Source organism: Cebus imitator, unplaced genomic scaffold (genome assembly GCF_001604975.1).
Source record: "Cebus imitator isolate Cc_AM_T3 unplaced genomic scaffold, Cebus_imitator-1.0 Scaffold560, whole genome shotgun sequence".
NCBI classification, from domain to species: domain Eukaryota; kingdom Metazoa; phylum Chordata; class Mammalia; order Primates; family Cebidae; genus Cebus; species Cebus imitator.
In genome coordinates, this window is record NW_016107875.1 from 989,059 (window position 1) to 1,005,930 (window position 16,872).

At 37.5% G+C, this 16,872-nt stretch overlaps 1 protein-coding gene across 3 annotated transcripts in view; it reads left to right on the forward strand.

Moving 5' to 3' along the window:
* The window catches only part of DLGAP5 (DLG associated protein 5), a 41,799-nt gene that overhangs the window by 1,842 nt on the left and 23,085 nt on the right, over positions 1 to 16,872 (forward strand). For 2 of the 3 annotated variants that reach the window (XM_017515812.2, XM_017515814.2), the window contains exons 2-10: positions 1,555 to 1,790; positions 5,625 to 5,818; positions 7,870 to 7,932; positions 9,038 to 9,122; positions 9,555 to 9,677; positions 10,638 to 10,708; positions 13,153 to 13,427; positions 14,901 to 15,028; positions 15,491 to 15,617. In XM_017515812.2, the coding sequence (XP_017371301.1) occupies positions 1,556 to 1,790; positions 5,625 to 5,818; positions 7,870 to 7,932; positions 9,038 to 9,122; positions 9,555 to 9,677; positions 10,638 to 10,708; positions 13,153 to 13,427; positions 14,901 to 15,028; positions 15,491 to 15,617 (1,301 nt within the window). In that variant the 5' untranslated portion in view covers position 1,555. Of the gene's footprint in view, positions 1 to 1,552; positions 1,791 to 5,624; positions 5,819 to 7,869; positions 7,933 to 9,037; positions 9,123 to 9,554; positions 9,678 to 10,637; positions 10,709 to 13,152; positions 13,428 to 14,900; positions 15,029 to 15,490; positions 15,618 to 16,872 lie in introns of those variants that run through there. The other variant, XM_017515813.1, reaches the window with a different exon arrangement.

Genomic DNA, 16,872 nt, shown 5'->3' on the forward strand with positions numbered 1-16,872 from the left:
TAGAGACGGGGTTTCACCATGTTGACCAGGATGGTCTCGATCTCTTGACCTCGTGATCCACCCGCCTCGGCCTCCCAAAGTGCTGGGATTACAGGCTTGAGCCACCGCGCCCGGCCCATTATCTGGAGTTTTCTAGTAGATTTAATTCTTGTTGAAGAATATACCACAGTGTGTCTTATCACAGAGCCTCCCCCCTTCCCCCCTTTTTTTTTTAAACTGCCAAGACTTCTGAGAATCAGTACCCTTTCTCCAGTTTGGCTTGGTGGTTCTCTGTACCAGCTACACTGGTGACCCCCTCAGACTCCACTTTTCTTTGTTCTCCCCAGTTGGATCCACTGACATCATCTTTATTGCCCTCTTTTGTTTTGCTTGAATATAGATCTTTGCTAGAAAAAGGTTGTGCCAAGTAAACTATATGATCGTGTGCATGTGCGTGTGTGTATGTATGGCTTTTCTTTTTTTAAATTTATAGAGACGGGGTCATGCTATGTTGCCCAGGCTGGTCTCGAACTTCTGGGCTCAAGTAGTCCTGCTGCCTCTGCCTCCCATAGTGGTAGGATTACAGGCCTAAGCCACCGGGCGAGCCTACACTACATGATTTCTTGTTCTTGTATGGATGAAAATAATGGAGCAAAGTGATACGGTTATTGTGAACTATATATTTGGTCTTGTTTTGTTTTCTGGAAAACTCCTAAAATCCTTGGATATCTTTTTGTATGCTAATGATTGACGGATGGCTGGAGGCCTCTAAATAGCTTCAGGATTGGGGCTGGTCACTAGACAGACCAAGGCAGGATTAGAGAGTTGGGACTTTCAGCCCCACCTCACAACCTCTGCGGAGGGGAGAGGAGCTGAAGGTTGATTTGGTCGCCAGTGGCCAATGATTTAATCACTCATGTGTATGTAATGAAGCTGCCATTAAAAAAGAACAAAAAACAAAACCTGGGTTTGGAGAGCTTCTAGATAGGTGAACACATGCAGGTTCCTAACCAGCAGTGCTACCTGAGAGAGCATGGGAGCTTCTTGTTCCTTTCCACATACCTTTCCCTGTGCCTCTCTATCCAACTCTATCCAGCTATCTGTATCCAGTTGCCTGTTGATTGTCCCTACGTGACTAGGAGGCACCTGGTGTGGGGTTTTTGTTTTTTTTGGCTTTTGAAGAAATGTTAGACTACCTGCATTCATCATCATTGGTAAGGAAACCATTCTATACACAGTTCTTCACTTACTTACCCTATTTTCACTTTGAGTTCATGCTTTTGTTTTTGCGGTGTTGTCTATGGTAAGCCCAGAGCCTCTTTTATTCTGTACTGTAGCTTCTTGGCTTTCTCTTCATTGGTCAAGAAAGTTCCTATTTAAAACTCCCAAATAGGTTGTAGCTTCCTATGCTCTGATAATCTGCTTCCCGCTTTTCAGTGTTAAATACTTATTTCATTGTGCATTTTCATATTTTATTTCAGAAGGCTCTGAAATGGGACAGGAGATGAACTGTAATCTTAATTTTTTAAATAGTGAAAATTCATGTAAGTTGGGTTTTGTGCTTTTCCTTGACAGGATGTCTTCACATTTTGCCAGTCGACATAGGAAAGATTTAAGTACTGAAATGATTAGAACTAAAATTGCTCACAGAAAATCACTGTCTCAGAAAGAAAGCAGACATAAGGAATATGAACGAAATAGACACTTTGGTTTGAAAGATGTAAATATTCCAACCTTGGAAGGGAGAATTCTTGTTGAATTAAATGAGACATCTCAAGAGCTTGTTCCAGAAAAGGCCAATGTCAAGCCAAGTAAGTAAAGATCTGTTGTAATTTTAAGAGTGAATAATAGTTGGTTTAATGCCTGTGTGAGTAAAACACCGTGGCCAGAAGAGTTTTGAAATACTGTTCTAAATAACCTTTTTTTTTTTTAAATACAAGAGGCAGAGTCTTACTGTGTCACTCAGGCGGTAGTGCAGTGGTGCACTCACTATAACCTCAAATTCCGAGGCTCAAGGAATTCTTTTGCCTCAGTCTCCCAAAGTGTAGGGATTACAGGCATGAGCCATGGCACCTGGTTCCTTAATAACCTGTTTTCTACAACTACTGCCTCTTAGGCAAAGCCATTTATTTACCTATGGAATATTATAACACTTTGTTATCCATATTGCCTTATAGAAATCCTAAAGTTCTTATGGAGCTTGGGTAAGATTAGTGTTGACTAGATAAATTGATAAGAAATGTATAAATAGAATAAAGAATATATGAAATGAGAGTACTTTGTCAATGGAAACATTACTAAGAAAACAGTAAAGAATTCATCTTTGCAGTTTCCCCAGAAGGACTGGGACCATTAGGATGAAAAGAACCAACTAAAGAAGAAAGGAGTAATCTCAGAAAAAGATGAAAATAGAGCATCTTAGAAGGCAAAGGATGCTACACAGAAGAGAAAGGAGACTGAGAAATGACTTTAGTCAGGAGTCACCATACTCCTATTTGTTGTGTTCATATAGCAGGCATTAGGAGCTAGATGGCATTGAAATAATGCTAGGATAAATGGGGAGTGTCAGAAAGAACCAAAATTTTTTTCTGAGAATCGGTGGTAGTATTACCTCCTAAGTCATCGCCTGGCCTCTACTCTTGTCCTCTCAAATGTTCCATTTCTTAACCAAAATCAAATAAAAGTCTGTGTCAATATGCTCTGAAAATATCCTTTATTTCTCATTTGCAGAGGCTTAGAGATGGGAGTGTGCCTGTTGTTTTAGAGAAATCAAGTAGGTAACTGGCTAGAAAAGAATGAACAAGGGAAACAGATTGCATAGAATCCTAAGGACCATCATTGTAAGGACATTGGCTTTCACTCTGAAATGAGAGGCCATTAATGAGTGTTTATTTAGTCTGATTTATGTTTTAAAAGGATCGCTTTGGAGCCAGGCCTGTAGCCCCAGCTACTCCAGAGACTGATACAGGAAGATCCTGAGCTCAGGAGTTTGAAGCTTTAGTGTGCTATTATGGTGCCTGTGAGTAGCCACTGTACTCGGACCTGGGCAACACAAAGAGATCCTGTCCCTTAAAAAAAAAGAACACTTTGGCTGCTGTGTTGAGAATAGATTGTGGGTTAGTAGGTATGGCATCAGGAAGAGCAGTAAGTAGACTATTGCAATAATTTAGTTGATATTAAAATGTGAAAAGTCAAGGGAAAACTAGTAAAGAACCAGGAAACAGTGCAAAGTAATGCAAGAGGATAACCAGAAGAATGTGCTATCCTAGAAACCAAGTGGAAAAGTGCATATCAAGGAGGAGAGACTGATTAACTATATTAGTATTGCTTGTTAGATCCAGTATATGAGAGGTGAGAATTTGGACTTCACCACTGTGGAAGTCATTGGTGATCTTGATGAATAGTTTGGTGGAGTGAGATTCAGGGAGTGAAACTCAGATTGGAATGGGCAAGTATAATCAAACCCTTAGATATAATTTCTAGTTTATAGAAAACATGGGGCCTAGAGGAATGAGTAAACAAATATAGCTTGCAGGACATTCAGTAGGAAAACTGACTACCTTTTGTCAGTAAGACAAGGCATGAATAGTAGAGAGGAGGATCTGTTTTGTATGAAGAGACTTAAAAGGCATGGTGGCTCACGCCTGTAATCCCAGCATTTTGGGAGGCGGGTGGATCATGAGGTCAGGAGATCATGGCCAACATGGTGAAACCCCATCTTTACTAAAAATACAAAAATTAGCTGGGTATGGTGGTGTGTGCCTGTAAACCCAGCTACTCCAGAGACTGAGGGAGGAGAATCGCTTGAACCCAGAGGTGGAGATTGCAGTGAGCCAAGATTGTGCCTCTGCACTCCAGCCTGTCAACAGAGTGAGACTCGGTCTCCAAAAAAAAGAAAAAGAGATCCAAATAAAATAAGTAGATCTTACTTGGTTCTTGATTTAAATAAATAGATGGCTTAAGAGGCCTCTTTGAAGCAAATAGAGAAGTTTAAATCTGGATCCTATAATAGATAACAAGGAATTACTGCTGATTTTGTTTAGTGTGATGATGATGTGTTAAGGCTATGAAAGGAAATGTCTTTGTTTTATGGAAGTATATACTCAAGTATTTAGAGATGAAATCTTCTAAGTATAATTTGTTTTAAACAGCTCCAGGAAAATTTTCATAGTCATTGAATCTGGGTAATAGGTATATGAGGTTCATTATAATTCTGATTGTATATTAGAAATTTTTCATAATTTTGAAAATAAGAGAGGGGTTGTAAAGAGTGTTGGAAGTAGCCCAGGTGCAGTGTCTCATGCCTGTAATCCTAGTACTTTGGGAGGCTGAGGTGGGTGGATTATCTGAGGTCAGGAGTTCAAGACCAGCCTGGGCAACATGGTGAAACCCCATCTCTACTAAAAATATAAAAATTAACCTAGTATGGTGGCACGTGCCTGTAATCCTAGCTCCTAGGGAGGCTGAGGCAGGAGAATTGCTTGAACCCAGGAAGCAGAGGTTGCAGTGAGCCAAGATCACGCAGTGCACTTCAGCCTGGGTGACAGAGCGAGACTCCGTCTCAAAAAAAAAAAGTGTTGGAAGTAGAAATACAGATAACTCTCTTGAAGAATTTTGCCTTAAATGGGACTAGAGAAATTACTACATGTTTGTAACTTTGTGACGGCAACAGTTCAGTAGAGGAAAAAATAGATGAGTGAGAGGATAAGTTGCTGGAAGAATGTCCTTGAGTAGATGAGAAGGAATGGAGTACATCTATTATAATAAATAGCACCTATAATTGTATTATTTATCCCAAAACTTAGCAGCTTAAAACAATAAACATTGATTACTTAATACAATTTTTGTGGGTCAGGAATTTGAGCCAAGATGTCATCCAGAGGTATATCTGAAGCCTTAACTGAAACTGGAGGATCTGCCCCCAGGATTGATGGACTCATGAACAGCAAGTTGGTGCTGGCTTTTGGCAGGAGGCTGTAGTTCTTTGTCATATGGACATCTCAGTAGGACTACTTGAGTATTCTTAAGGCCCCGCATGGCACTTGGCTTCCCTGAGAACAAATGACTCTTCAAGAGAGAGCAAGGCAAACACTACCTAGTTTTAGAAGTCATACTCCATTATTCCTGTAATACTCTCTTGATCACACGACTCAGCCCTATTCAGTGTGAGGGGATGACACAAGGCAAGACTACCAGGAAGTGAGGATCGGTAGCGGTCAGCTTGGATGCTGGCTATCATACAATTAATTAATTTAAAAGTGAAGTAATACATGCCTAGTACGTAGCAAGTGTTTAATATTTGAACACATGAAGGCAAAATGAATACAAGTTTTAAAAGACTAGGGGTGGAAATAACTTGTGGTTAGAGTGCTAAAGAATTAACAAGAAATATTAAAAGCATTTCCTTTTGTGTGGAGGAGTCTTGCTACGTTACCCAAGCTGAACTTGAACTCCTGGGCCCAATGATCCTTCTGCCTCAGCCTCCCCAGTAGGTTGGACTACAGATGTGTCACTGTGCCTGGCTTATTGAAAGCATTTTTTAGGAGCAATTGAAATGACACAAAAATAATTGTTTAGACATTTGCATAATTTTTCATCTGAAATGTTTTATATACTGTGCTGTTTTGTTTTTTTTTCCTGCCTAGAGTCACTGAAAACTGTTCTTGGTGATCAACGAAAACAAATGCTCCAAAAATACAAAGAAGAAAAGCAACTTCAAAAATTGAAAGAGCAGAGAGAGAAAGCTAAACGAGGAATATTTAAAGTGGGTCGTTATAGACCTGATATGCCTTGTTTTCTTTTATCATACCAGAATGCTATGAAAGCTGAGCCAAAAAAGGTAAATTTAGTGTCTTAATAAAAAGGAATAGTTTCTTTTATTGGGAATTTTCTTCAAGACATTAATAACCCTTTTCAAGACTTAAATAACCCCTTTCCCTTAGTCTCTTTATTTACTTCAGTGGTTGGTAGAAGGTGGGAGTGACATAATAGTAGCTCAGAAGAATGAAAATCAGGTCTCTTGAGATAGTTGTAGGTAAGTTGAGATGGGGTAAAACTAGGAAAATGGGTAGAACCAGGCTGAACAATGTTGTGCAAAGAATTTCGTGTTTATCCTGTAGGTTATGAAGAATCAGGAGAAATTTTAAATAAGTGCCGTGCCACTGTCAAATTAATAATTCAGGAAAATACCATAGCCCTGAAGCTTTTAGTCTGGAAAGAGAAGCATTTATAGATAGGGAGACCAATTGTGAGACTACTGTAATGGAATAGGTGGAAAGGGGCAGTGGGTTTTAAAATGAAAAGATAGGTCTAAGACAGCTAAAGAAAGGCATTTGACAGGACTGGTGGCCGAGTAGATGGTGAGGGGTAAAGGAAATTGAAAAAGCAGAGAGAAGATTCTGAAGCTATTAATTTGATTAACCATATAAATTATGCTGCTGCTAAAAGAGATAAGAAAAGGAAGAAATTTAAGTGGGTGCATGCTAATAACCTTTTAAAAAATCTTAAACTTGTGTAGAACATCTAGACGCCAGTGAGTAAAAATTTGGAAAGCAAGATGGAAATTGGTGCTAGGATGTAGATTTAGGATATAATATTGGAAGTATAGACGGGAGTTTAAGCTGTAGGACTGAGACCATTCCAATAAGGATATATAAAATTATGAAAAAGTCACTCTAGAGAGCACCTTTAGGTGGGCAGAAGTCAGGTACTCGGCTGAGGACTGGGCAGGGAGGCAAGAGAACTAAAAGGATAGAAGGTTAAAGGCAGAGTAATCTAAAGGAGAGCATGGTCAGTGAGTCAGGAAGGATAAAGTTTGAACAAAAGCAGCTAGATTGTAAATTTGTAGGCACTGATGATCTCATTGACTGTATGTACATTCCTGATTTAAGTAAAACTTGAATTTTATTCTTGGCCTTATGAATCTCACTGATTCATTGGACAGATCCTTGGTTATTTACTCTGGTATAAATATGGAAGAGACCAAAAGTAATAGGATACAATTCAAGGTAGCAAGATACAGATAAATATATTCTATATGAGAGGAGGGAGAGATTGTTTCTGTTTGTAGGAACAACAAAGAACTACTCTTGGAAAGGGTTAGATTTAAGCTGGCTTTTCAAGAATATGTAGGATACCAATCACTGGTCTAAACTCCAAACAGCTATTTAAAAAGTGTTAAATAGGAACAGAGGTACATCATGGTATTAAATAATAAGATTCACCAATCATTGTTTTTATATTCTATTTATATGGTAGCCATTGATGAATTCTACTTTCTTTATGCACTCTAGAGGAAAGACTAGTTTTTAGCACTAGGTTTTCACTGATTAGAAGAAAATGGTTTCTAATCTAGAGAAGTCTGCGATTATGCTTCTTAAGGAATTTTCATTTTTTCTCTTGCTAGCGTTTTCCACATTTTGTGATCAAGTCTCTGTTTTCTTATGGACAGTGGACAAGTGCATAATCATGAGAATCAAAAGCAAATTGTTAAAACTCAAAACTAGGAAAGCTATAAGATAGCTTTTTATAAAGAGAAAACAAAGATCCTAATACTCTAATCTGCCCATCTGTGGCATTCTTATTGTCTAGATAATCATATTAATGAGGATTACAATACCTGGAAAATGTGGTTTGAAATTTCTTTCTCACTGAGAAATATGAGTGATTTTTGAAGTCATTAACTTAATCAGGCTAGAACCAGGAAAAAAATAGGAATTTAAGTGAGTATCTTTTTGCTGCTATAAGGGATTAAGGATAGAATTTAACTTTAAAAAGGGAACTTTATTTTATAATAAGATATGGAAGTAAACCTTTGCCAGTTCTTTTTTTATTTTTTTCTTATTTGCCAGTTCGTTTTTTTAAAGTTTATTTTCTTTTGATTATTCTAAGGCTATTCCATCTTCTGTACGGATTACAAGGTCAAAGGCCAAAGACCAAATGGAGCAGGCTAAGGTATAGTTGACAGTAGATAATTGTTACTAAAATGATAAATTGTACTTTTTTTCAGAGTGAATAAATTCACTTTTAATCTAATATCAGATTCAAACATAATGGTTAACTTACTAGAGTTAACAGGTATGAAAGTCACTGTTTTTGGTATGGTGATATAGAGTAATTTCACTTAAAATATTTGCTCCAACATTCCTTATGAGATCCATGGCAAACTGTCTTTGTGTCACACTCTTGTTTTGTTTACTGGGTTCCTGTTATGCATTCAAGTTACCTGCATGAAATGCAGATGGGGAGGAAAACACACAGGGTAGGTGTTATAAACTTATGGGTCTTCACAATAATGTAAGAAAGATATTAGGAGGGTTACTAAAAGTGAAGTGGGCAAAGGGAAATAGTATGCCTCTTCATCAGGGAAGGAAGCTTAGTTCCACATATGCATATGTAATAGATTTTGCATTGCTATGATGTTCCTGGCATTGTTGTGGGCTTTTGGATATAATAATAAGCTAAATTTCCTGTCTTTGTGGAACTTACGTGTAAGGCAGTTAAAAAAAAAAATCAAACATAATATGTCAGAAGATCATAAGTATTATGGAGGAGATTTTTAAAAAGGGAGATGGGATGTACTAGAAGTAGGTATGGGGTAGAATTTTGATTGGGCAGTCAAGGAAGGCCTCTCTGAGATGAAAGCCTTTTGAGTAAAGCCATTATGGAAGTGGAGGAGAGAACCATGGAAAAGATCTTTTTATCCAGGAGAAGCATTTTCTAGGCAAAATTAAAATCTCTTGAAATGAAAGCATGTCTGGAGTGTTTAAAAACCTTCAGAAGGCAAGTTATAGTTAGCAGTTTTTAATAGCTTAGGTTATTTGCATTTTCTAAAATCTGTGATTCTGAAAAAGGATGTAAGCTTTTTTGGAAGCTTAATGGAAAGCTTTTTTATTTTATCTCATTTTATTTGGGGTAGTTTTTTTTTTTTTTTTTTTNTTTTTTGGTTGGGTCATTTACAATGATCATATTTCAGATGAGGAATCAATTTATGGATTAAAAATGTGGTGGTTTGATTCATTTTGCAATTAAATCACATGACACCTAATCTCTTAAATAGATTGATAATGACAGTGATGTTCAAGCAGTCCGACCTGGTCAAAGACAAACTTCCGAAAAGAAAGTGTCAGACAAAGAGAAAAAAGGTAGGAATATTAGCAATTACTGTAAATTCTCTAAGGCTACCACAGCCATAATTTTTTTTAAGTGTCCAGAAGGTCAACTGGAATCTATTTATTTATTTATTTGAGACAGGCTTGTGGCCCAGGTTGGAGTGCAGTAGTGCAATCATAGCTCACTGGAGCCTCCACCTCCTGGGCTCAAGTGATCCTCCCACTTCAGCCTCCTGAGTAACTGGAACTACAGGCTTGCCACCATGCCCAGCTGATTTTTACAGTTTTTTTAGCTGTGGAATCTCACTGTGTTGCCCAGGCTGGTTTCAAACTTCTGCGCTGAAGTGATCCTCCCGCCTCAGCCTCCTGAGTAGCTGGGACTGCAGGCATGCACTACCATGCCCGGCTTCACAACCATAATTTAATAACTACAAAGGACATTTGATTATTTTTTTTTCTGCACAGTTGTGCAGCCTGTAATGCCTACGTCATTGAGAATGACTCGATCAGCTACTGAAGCGGCAAAGCAGGTTCCCAGAACAGTCTCATCTACCACAGCAAGAAAGCTAGTTGCAAGAGCTGCTAATGGTAAGAACTATTCCTTGATCAGTTACTGAACTAGAATGTTTGGTCCTTGAGGTTTTTGTATTCTGTTTCAAAAATCAACAAGTACTTTGAGTAGGAAAGAAGAAAACAGGAAATTGTAATTCCTGAAACTAGATTCTGTGCCATGACATCCAGTTAGCACATCATGGATGCCCAAACATTGAAGACCTGAATTGGTATAAGCAGTGTTTCAAAGTGAAAAATTAATGGTCCTAATAAATCATAGTTCATATATTGTGGCAATACAATGTAGCCATTAAGAACAATATTATAAAAGAGCACTTAATGACATCATTCATGATATATTAAGTGGGCAAAGAAAAGCAGGTCAAACTCTGTACAGTAGCATCACAATTCTAAAAAACAGTATGTGATTATGTGGATATAGGACTGGAAAACCATACCCTAAGTGACAACTGAGTAATGGAATCTCGGTGATTTTTCATTGCTGTTCTTTGTAGTCTTTTGTATTTTTCTAATTGTCTGTAATAAATATGTACAGGTTGAGCAATCCTAATCAAAACATCCAAAATCCTGAGCACCAATATGACATTTAAAGGTCATGCTCAAAGGAAATGCTCATTGGAGTATTTCAGATTTTAGATTTTTGTATCAGGTATGCTGAACCTGTAAGTATAATGTATATATTCCAAAATCTGGAATCTAAAATACCTCTGGTTTCAAGCATTTTGGATATAGGATACTCAATCTGTATTTGGTATTCAGAGGGAAAAGGTAAAACACTCTGACTTTGAAAACAGATGGTCTGTACTTGGCAGGAAATTCCATTTGTTTTTAACCTCTTTTATAATATGGCTTTTTATAATAAAAATCCTTCAAAACATGTATTCCTCCTGTTGCTTTTTTTCCTTTCCCAAGTTACCTAGTATTTTAATGTAGCATTTCTATCTAGTAAAATATTTTATTTTATTGTTATTTTAGAAAACAAACCAGAAAGAAAGGTGCCAAATAAAGGAAGAACTGCCAAAAACATAGAAACAAAACCCGACAAGGTAGAGAATAAACATCTTTTTACTTCTAGATGCTTTGAAAATCTCATTGCTACTTTCATAAAGTTGAAATTAAACATACAGAACTGCTTCAAGAGGTTAACCTACTTGTGTGTTAAAACTTCCTGAACCAGGCCAGGCACGGTGACTCACACCTGTAATCCTAGCACTTTGGGAGGCCGAGGCGGGCAGATCATCTGAGGTCAGGAATTCTAGACTAGTCTGATCAACATGGAGAAACTTGGTCCTTACTAAAAATACAAAATTAGCCAGGCATGGTGGTACATGCCTGTAATCCCAGCTACTCGGGAGGCTGAGGCAGGAGAATCGCTTGAACCTGGGAGGTGGAGGTTGCTGTGAGCCAAGATCTGTGCCGTTGTACCCCAGCCTGGATAAACAAGTTAAGCTCCATTTAAATAAATAAAGATAAATAAAAAACTTCCCAGACCATAAGAAAGCATCAAGAGGATTTGTTCTTGTTGTTTTTCTGGTATGTTATTTTCAGAGCTTTTTTTTTTTTTTCCCTGAGAGAGTCTCACTTTGTTGCCCAGGCTGGGGTACAGTGGTATGATCTTAGCTCACTGCAACCTCTGCCTCCCAGGTTCAGGTGATTCTCCTGCCTCAGACTCCCGAGTAGCTGGAACTGCAGGCACGTGCCACCACGCTCTGCTAAATTTTGTATTTTTAGTAGAGACAGGATTTCACCATATTGGCCAGGTTGGTCTCGAACTCCTGACCTTGTGATCCACCTGCCTTGGCCTCCCAAAGTGCTGGGATTACAGATGTGAGCCACTGCGCCCTTCAGAGCTTTATATGTAGGGAAAGCATAAATTGGTTAGAAGATGGAGAAAAATAATAAAAACACAGCTGAGAGAAACCTTTATATGGGAATTAGCCAAGACATAGGATGGAGTGGGGTGAAATGCATTGACTTTGGATTCATTTAGGCCTGGATTTGAATACTCTCTGCTTCCAATTAGCTATATAACCCTGGGCAAGTTATGTAATTTATGAGTTTGTTTTCTTAATCCTAATATGGAATACCTACATAGAGTACTTGTAAGAATTAAACTAAAATTTCTGCCAGCATCTGCAATGGTTTCTAATAAGGTCTTCAAAAAATATGCCCCATTTGAGGACTCCTTGTCTTATAAATCTATGGTATAATTTTTATTTTTATTTTTATTTTTATTTTTTTTGAGACAGAGTCTCATTCTGTTGCCCAGGCTGGAGTGCAGTGGTGCCATCTCAGCTCACTGCAGCCTCCACTTCCGGGGTTAAAGTGATTCTCCCGCCTCAGCCTCTGGAGCAGCTGGGATTATAGCTGCGTGCCACCACACCCGTCTGACTTTTGTATTTTTGGTAGAGATGGCGTTTCACCGTGTTGCCCAGGGTGGTCTTGAGCTCCTGACCTCAGGTGACCCACCTGCCTTGGCCTCTCAAAGTGCTAGGATTAGAGGCATGAGCCACTGCTCCCCACCTGTGTAATTTCTTAATTTAAAAAAAGTAACAAAGATTAACTAAACTTGCTAGATTCTTAGTAAAAAATCAAACACAGATCAAGAAAGGAAACACAATGAATCCTCGCAGATAAAGCAGCTGGACCTTATAGGTCCTCCCTTAAGATTTATTTTACCCTTAAGGATTATTGCTAGTTTTTGCTTTGACTACCATGCTAGCTTTAACAGTGTTACTACTTAAACTTTTGTCCAGGTTGAAATACCTGGGTTTGAGTTCATATCTTATTAAAAATCAGAAGCCTAGAAACCTCTAGAAATTATATTTAAATACCAAGTAACAAATTGACTTGAAATAGTAAATATGCTTTGTATTTTATATGGTTAATCTTTTGTGTCACATTGAAAAGTATTGCTCTTGTGGTAAGGTTATTTATAATCTAAGGTTATTTAAGTAAAGGATTTGGTCCTTAACGATAATCATTCCATAATGTTAGATTTCTGATTTTAAACCATTGTAATTATCAACATAATTTAAGTGAAAAGGTCTATGCTTGTTGAACAAGTTTCTCCATATTAATTTTCCATTATCTTTTAATTTGTTGTAATTTCTAAAACATATTAGTCTTTTTTTTTTTTTTCTTTTTTTAAATGGGGCTTCACCATGTTGGTCAGGCTGGTCTTGAACTCCCGACCTCAGGTGATCCGCCCACCTTGGCCTCCAAAGTGTTTGGGTTACAGGCGTGAGCCACCACGCCCGGCCAGTATTAGTCTTTTAATAAGAATTGGTTTGCTCTATTCCTGGGGAATAGCAATGGTTTAGCATAACCAGTCTTCTGATTCCATGTATATACTTAAATGTATCTGTTTTTGTCTCTCAAATTATGTACGTAGTACATATATTTCAGTTGTCATGTTTTCAAACATATAAAAATTGGTTGAATGTATCCTCAGAAGAGAGAAATCTTACTTTGTTAACTCACATCCTAGGGTTTTTCTTGTAAATCCGATAGTGAAGAAAATACTTTGGATTCACAAGCTAGTGCAACAAATGGAATGGATCCAGATGGAGTCTTATCAAAAATGGAAAACGTACCTGAGATACATTCTGCAAAAATGAAAGGGAAGAATTCCTTTGCACCTAAAGATTTTACGTTTCAGCCACTGGATGGTCTCAAGACCTATCAACTAACACCTATGACTCCCAGAAGTGCCAATGCTTTTTTGACACCCAGTTACACCTGGACTTCTTCAGAAGCAGAAGTGTAAGAATGTAATATTAATAAGTCCCTTGCTAAGATGGGTAATAAATGCCTTTCTTTTTTTTTTTTTTTTTTTTTTTGAGACGGAGTTTCACTCTTGTTACCCAGGCTGGAGTGCAATGGCGCGATCTCGGCTCACCGCAACCTCCNCTCTTGTTACCCAGGCTGGAGTGCAATGGCGCGATCTCGGCTCACCGCAACCTCCGCCTCCTGGGTTCAGGCAATTCTCCTGCCTCAACCTCCTCAGTAGCTGGGATTACAGGCACGTGCCACCATGCCCAGCTAATGTTTTTTTTGTATTTTTAGTAGAGACGGGGTTTCACCATGTTGACCAGGATGGTCTCGATCTCCTGACCTGGTGATCCACCCGCCTCGGCCTCCCAAAGTGCTGGGGTTACAGGCTTGAGCCACCGCGCCCGGCCATAAATGCCTTTCTTATATTTAGCCTGTACTCCTAAAAAGTTATTTAGCTATTGAACTATGTTAGTTATGAACCATGAAATTTTTTCTTTTAAAAAATTCCTCAGAAGATATAATAATGTACTTGACAGTTTCTATATTTCCTATGCATTGTTATTTTCACTATACAATTTGGGGTTTTTTTGTTTTTAGTAAGTGATGTAACACAAATAACATTTTTCAAAAGAAGAAAATTGTTAGAATACTGTAGCTCAGATATGACTTTTTCCTCATTTTGTTCTGGCTTAGTATTTAGAAAAACTGCTTCTGAAGACAAAAATGATTAATTTGTAAAGCAAAGGAAAAATCAGTTGGAACCTTTAAAAGAAAAGGCAAGATGATTTTGCAAAGACTGACTGGCAGCAAATATACTAGAAACTGCTCAGCAGCATCTAAGACTATTAAGTGTTTATGTTCTATTAAGAAATCTTCATCCGAGTCATGGCACCAAAAAAAAGTAAATAAATAAAAATTTTAAAAAATCTTCAAAATCACCAGTCGCAGTGGTTCACGCCTGTAATCCCAGCACTTTGGGAGGCTGAGGCGGGCGGATCACCTGAGGTCAGTAGTTCAAGACCAGCCTGGTGCAACATGGTGAAACCCTGTCTCTGCTAAAGATACAAAAAATTAGCCAGGCGTGGTGGCACTTGCCTGTAATCCCAGCTACTCTGTATGGCTGAGGCTGGAGAATTGCTTGAACCCAGGAGGTGGAGGTTGCAGTGAGCCAGAGATCGGGCCATTGCACTCCAGCCTGGGCAAAAGGGCAAGCCTCCATCTCAAAAAAAACAAAAAGGAAGTCTTCAAAATATTTGAATCTCATTACAATTAATTAGTAAAGAGAGACATTCACACTATAGGTGTTTAAATTTTCTCCCCTCCAGAATGCACATTTTTTTAAAAAATAGAAGAATTTCTTTTTTAACCCAGATTTATAAAAAGTGACACAACTTTGAAATCCCTTAAATTAGATATATGGAGTTCATGTTTCATGAAGTATATTTTTGCTATTGTTTTTAGTGATAAGTCTCAAGAAGCAACAAAAGAAATTTGGGCACAAAAATGTAAAACTTACTCTACCAAGACAGTGCAGCAGGATTCAAATAAATTGCAGTGTCCTTTGGGTCCTCTGACTGTTGGGCATGAAGGTATAGTATTTAATTAATGTATTTATTTATTTACTTAATGTATTTAATTTTTAGACTAATGTTATTAATACAAAAAATCTTTTACTTTCAGGTATAGTAATTTAAATTTTTACTTTTCTGAATTATTGTCAGATTAGTTTAGAGCCCTTTTTCGCCATATCATTTGAGGATATGAACTAAGGGTCATATATGAACTCACTGTCAGAAAAGACAGGAAGACATGGGTAAAGATATCTGAAGACAGAATTGGAATGAAGAATACAGAGAAAAGGGGAAATGTAAATTTAAAGAAAAAAATATTCAGAGCTACTTTAGAGGAAATGTGAATGAAGTCATTGAGACAGAAATAAAATTTTAAAATTAAACATGGAAAAAAATTGAAGGATTTTTAAAAGGTCTTTTTTGGGGCTGTCATTTTAAGAATTGTTGCTTTGAAATTTATATGTAAGACTTTCTTTATAGAACATATTTTTAAAAAAAATGAAGCTACTACTAAAGATTCAAATGACCTTCCAATAAAAGAAGTCTCATCACTTGAAACAAATGAAGGTCAAATATCTCAGCCCTACCATGATGTGCCATATTTCAGGTATGTCTGTTTGTTTCTAGTGTAAGAATTCTGTATTAATATCTAGACATTTAAAACCAAAACTGAAAATTTTTAACCTTCATACAGTGTGAGGAAACCTGACGTTAGGTGATTTTCTCTTATATTTTAAATTTTAATTTTTTTTTTTTTTTGATAACTAGTACATTCATGTGGTTCTTAATTCAAAAGGTGGAAGTGAGAGGTCTCCTTCTCAGCACGGTGTCCCAACTGCATACTTTGAACCTTTCATGAAGGCCAGTGTTACTCATTTCTTGTGAATACTTCCATGGATAGTTAATGCATGTAGGTAAATACAAACATACACAATTTTCCTTTTTTAAAAATACAATAGCATACAATCACACTATGCTGTTTGCAAATCAAATAGATGAGAAGTATCTCACTATATTTTTACTATTCATTTGTTGTATTATACATATCTTTTTTGAAAATGACTTTATTTATTTATTTTATTTAATTAATTAATTAATTTCAAATGGCTGCACTCTGTCTCCCAGGCTGGAGTACAGTGGCATGATCTCAGCTCACTGCAGCCTGTGCGTCCTGAGCTCAAGCCATCCTCCTACCAGTGGGCAGCTAATTTTGTTTTTTATTTTTTTTGTAGAGACAGGGTCTTACGATATTGCCCAGGCTGGTTTTGAACTGACAGGCTCAAGTGATTCTTTTGCCTCAGCCTCCCAAACTGTTATGATTACAGGCATGAGCCACTGCATCCAGCTTAATTTCTTTTTTAGGGCCCTGGATTTTAGCATTATAAGGGATTTTAGAGGTAGCTGAATCCATTGTGTTGTTCAACTGAGTTATTGAGATATCTGACCAACTAGATAATGTCAGAGATAAACCATTTCTGCTTTCTCATTCATTAATCGTCATGCTGTGTCATTGAATATAAACAACTCAAGTTTTTTGTTTTGGTTTGGTTTTTGTGTTTTTTTTTTGAGATAGGGTCTCACTGTGTCACCCAGGCTGCAGTGCAGTATCTCGATCTTGGCTCACTGCAGCCTTGAACTCCCAACCTCCTACTTCAGCCTCCTGAGGAACTGGGTCTATGTCTGTTGGTTTCTAGTGTAAGAATTTTATATTAATATCTAGACATTTAAAACTAAAATTAAATTTTTTTAACGTTAATATAGTAGGGGGAAACTGATGTTAGGTGATTTTCATTTATCTTTTAAATTAAAATTTTTTTTTTTTTTTATAACAGGCGGGTGCCACCACGCCTGGGTAATTGTTT